Source organism: Sorghum bicolor, chromosome 5 (genome assembly GCF_000003195.3).
Source record: "Sorghum bicolor cultivar BTx623 chromosome 5, Sorghum_bicolor_NCBIv3, whole genome shotgun sequence".
Classification (NCBI taxonomy): Eukaryota; Viridiplantae; Streptophyta; class Magnoliopsida; order Poales; family Poaceae; genus Sorghum; species Sorghum bicolor.
In genome coordinates this window covers 67,326,048-67,330,516 of record NC_012874.2, presented here as the reverse complement: position 1 = coordinate 67,330,516, position 4,469 = coordinate 67,326,048, and the positions used below count along the sequence as shown (strand labels likewise).

Below are 4,469 nucleotides of genomic sequence, written 5' to 3'. Positions count from 1 at the left end.
TACATATCCGGTATGAGCTGAGATAAAAATGGTACAAATATTTTCTGAGCGTATTTGAAACTGAATTCGTTTAGAGTGGTTCAGATCTGTCCGTATCCGAGTCCGAATATTCAAAATCTGATACGGTATCCGTATCTGAATACTTAAATTGTATATTTATGATGTCGACATCCAATCGTATCTTATCCGATAGGGTTGACATTACCTGTATTCGAATTCTAATCTGACCAGAAATATGAAAACAAATGTAATATCAGTAACATCCGTCCATATCTAATCCGTTTTTATCCCTAGATATGAGGACCTGAGCACTGTTTTTTTGCAGTTTCGCATCTCGCTCGTCCTTGATCCGTTTCGTGATCTGGTTTTTGCGTTGATGTGCCACAGCCCCAAGGATTATATCTAGGTACTCTTGTCACCATTTGTATTGGTAGATTGAGGAACCTACTTCTTTTCGATAGAAGTTGATTGTCTCATTTTCGAATCCTCGGTCAGCGAGTGTTTCTCGGTTGCAATTGTGGTCTCCAATTGTGTTCCTAAGGAACATCCACCCACTCTCTTTTTTTTGACTGTCAACGGGGGGAGACGTTCCCCACCTGAGTAAATTTTATTGAATGGCCCAAGGTGGCAGATAATATATTACACATTGTAAACTACACAAGAGGAGGGAATCAAAAACCAAAACCAAAACAAGAACAAGAAACATGGAACAAGGAACAAAGCAGCAGCTAGATTACAGGAAGAAGAAGGCGGCGCCTAGCACAAGGTTCCACCCACTTTCTTGGGTCGAGGACATCACCGTTGTTTGCGTCTTGGTTTCTGTGGTGATTCTGGGACAGTGGCCTAAAGTTTCAAAATAAAATTTATGGCTGCCGTTCACACCCCCTTCCCTGTGGTCACTATTTTTGATCCTTCAACTTCTATTAAAACTTGAGTGTAAAATTATATTAGGAACATGACTCCTACTTGCATTTATTGGGGCTTGCAGGGAACTATATAAACAATGAATTGGAGGCTATAGGCATCAACCAAGACAGCACAAAGGTTTAATCCAAAGCTCATAAGGAGCGATTAGGAGTGCTCAAGATGATTAGATTAGATAGTTCTATTAGGAGCTAGATTCTTGTATAAGGCAAGAATCAGAGAGTCCTTAAGGGTTAAGTAGGGTTGTGAGAGTACTTTTCCACTACTTTTTAGTTGTATTTATGGAATTTGTGATCACTAAAATCCTAATATATAATCGCAATTGGCTCATCATCGTCAACTAGGGATTTATACAAGTTGTGTCCATTGATTCTTGATATTATGTAAGTTTGTGTGATACTCGCAACATTCTTTGAAATCTCGAAGAGCTATTTCGCATAACTAGACATGAGATTGCAACATTAGCCACAAATCGACGGCCTGATTGGGGGGGGGGGGGGGGGTGGGATGAGGCAACACCCTAGCTACATGGCATGGTTAACCGGGCTGAAACCACAATCACAAGATCTAGCTCACGACAAACCCAGCACGGCAGCACAAGGGTAGTTATTATGACATGAAAGAGTAATGCACAGAAGATGAGATTCACACTTACAATACAATTCAGCATCGACGACAACTCATGTAATTGTAACATCAAACAAGCAAACCAAATACATGTCCTGGACAGCTGGAGCCGTGTGTGCTAGCACACGTACTGAACGCTACCAGATTATTATTCCAACACACTTACAAGGGCGGCACACACTACACTCATCATGAAGGCATGAACAAATGAAAAGGCATAGACTCAATCAGCACACCAAGTACAATTCAAAGGAATGCAAGGAAATAAAATGAACAAAGCAATCCAGGAATATGACACTGTCAGATTTTTCGCAATTACCAAGGAATGTCCACAGTTGTGTGGTCTAATTATTTCCTTGTTCTTCTTGTTCTTCTTGTTTTACTTCGTCTTCCCCCGGAGGCTCGGGCTTGCTGATCTTATCGGCCAATGTCTCCATCCCCATGGCTGACCAAAGCAGCCAGATGTAGGAGAGGAACTCCCCACCATCACCCAGGCTCCTGGCGTGCAGGTAGCCTGAGCACCGGGCGGCGGAAAAGCAGAGCATCTCCACCCACACACCCAAGACCACCTTCCATCTCTCGTTACCAAGGTTCTCGAGCTGGTCAGTGATGTTTTTCATTTGCAAAACCAGGTCGCTCACCTCAAAAATTTCGTCCGGGTCGGGCGACCACATGAGTCTAACAACCCGGCGAGCAGTCGCCTCCAAGCCTCGCCGCCGCTGCCTCCTCGCTGCCTTGTCATTCGACAACATGGCCGTGATGTCGTCGCTGACAAGGTTGAAGAGACCTGCCCTGGCACCAGGCAGCAGCATCTCAGAACGGATGAAGAGCAGGTAGGCCATGTACTCGGATATCACCCTTGCCAAATAAACCGTGTCTTGAGTAGTCTCTCCCAAGTAGTCTCCGGTGTTTTGGGGGGCCTCCTGATCTTGATCTAGAGTCTTGTAGTAGCAGAGATCCGTGGCCACATGCCAGATGAGCACGCTTTCGTCGAACGGCATCCTCAAGCTCGACTCTAAGACACTCCAATCCACGCCGCCATTGCTGCTGCCTCGGGTCAGCTGCTGCTCCTTCTTGTGCCTCTCGAGTGCCCACTGGCCCCTGAGATTATTGAACCTCCTGTATGATATTGGTCCTTTAATGTAACTTTGCCACCCATCCTTGACGTGCTGGCGCACAAGCTCAGTGATCCTTCTGGCTTCAGGTTTCTGTTTGACGTACCAGTGCTTGTTGACGTTCTCCTTTTGCATGCCAATGGCAGCTAGCCGCATTAGCTTGGTGGGCTTCTCCTGGCGACAACAGAATGACAAGAGGCTGACCTGGAAAACCACCTCGTGCCATGTGGCGTGAAAGTGAGGCACGAAGGGTAAAAACTCGTGCAGAGCAGTGACACCAAAGAGGATGTAGGTAACCCAGACATCGTTCACGTCGTAGCCACCCTTGTGGCTCTTGAGGAAGATGACCACCGAAGTCAGCGTCAGGAACGGGAGCGACGCCTGCAGGAAGGCGCCAAGTAAAGTGAGGGTTACCCGCCTCCTTGTGTAGACGATCACAAATGTGTTGAAGAGGCACTGCTGGATCATCTTGTATGAGTCGCTGGCCCTGAACCCAAGGAAAAACTTGAGCTCCTTAAGCCGATTAGTGTATGGATCTGACAGGTCCACAAACATCTTGTAAAGCAAGGACACTGGTGCGAACACAAGTCCCTCCGTGAAGCTGGTCCTGTTCCGTGTCTCCTTGTAGCACCGCCTTGCTAGTGCTACGAATCCTCCAAGAGTGGTGACCTCCCCTTGTACATCAATTTCTTGAGCTTCTTGGCCATCTTCTAAGATTTCTCCTTCCATCTGTTCGACCTTTATTTCGCCTGGTGCTTGCGCCGTGTGTCTTGTGGTCTTGCGCTTGCGCCCAACCCGAATGACAGGAGGAATGCTGTCCAGGAAATATGGATTCAGGTCCACAAAATAGGTAGTGAAGAGCCTCCACAGCATACCAATGAGACTCTCCCTCCTCTTGTCACGCGCTAACGACACAGCCGAGGAGGCCAGCATGCTGGTGAAGCTAGCACGCTTGAGGGCCCAAGGCTTGTAGCTGAACTTGACGATGCCGACGACGAAGAGCAGCACGGCGGCGTTCAGCAGCTGCCGCTCGCCGGACCACCAGTTGCAGAAGACGTAGAGGGCAACCGAGACCTGGGAGACCAGGGTCATGGCGTGCCGCTTCCACAGCTCGTTGTCCTCCAGGCTGTAGGCAGTCATCGTCGGCTGACCGCCGAGGTGGATGAGCAGGACTGGGGCCCAGATCACCTCCAGGTCGCTGCTGCCTCGGCTCCCACACGCCGTGCGCTGCCGCTGCCGGTTGAACAGAGTAGCCAGGGAATAGATCGCCAGGGCATCCCCGCCGACGTATGCCAGCCACACCAGGAACCTCAACTTGCCCAGGCTAGGGGATTTGCGCACCGTGTCGGCAAAGTAGAGGCTCAAGTAGACGAAGAGGCTGCCGAGCACCAGAACGCGCATCTGCCACTCCTGCCACCAATGCACTGCACTGATGAAAGCCATGGATGCATATGCATGCGGTACGGTGGTGCTGTTTTCACCGTACGTCTCTCTTGCTCCTCGACCTCTATATCTGCCCATTCTCCTGCTGCCTATATATATACCAACCTCTCTCTCTCTCTCTCTCTCTCATATATATATATATATATATATATATATATATAGTTAATCATCATGATTGTAGCACTACTTACCGAGACACGGCATTGTGTTCAGGAACCATGATTTGAGAATTGATGCATACCCCTCGTCCCAGTACCATGCGACAAACCAATAATTTATCTTGAAATCAGATGTTTGGTTCAGATGTGAGCCAGGAAAAAAAATGATGTGAGCTGTGCGTTGTAAAAAGGTTGCAAGCTA

At 48.1% G+C, this 4,469-nt stretch overlaps 1 protein-coding gene across 1 annotated transcript; it reads right to left on the bottom strand.

Moving 5' to 3' along the window:
* On the bottom strand, nt 1,572-4,160 carry LOC8079106. Its single transcript, XM_002449819.2, has one exon. The coding sequence runs from the start codon at nt 4,107-4,109 to the stop codon at nt 1,896-1,898; it is 2,214 nt and encodes a 737-aa protein (XP_002449864.1). The 5' UTR covers nt 4,110-4,160; the 3' UTR covers nt 1,572-1,895.

Coding starts and splice junctions, on each gene's coding strand:
- LOC8079106 (XM_002449819.2), bottom strand. CDS start 4,109: ATGGCTTTCATCAGTGCAGTGCATTGGTGGCAGGAGTGGCAGATGCGC.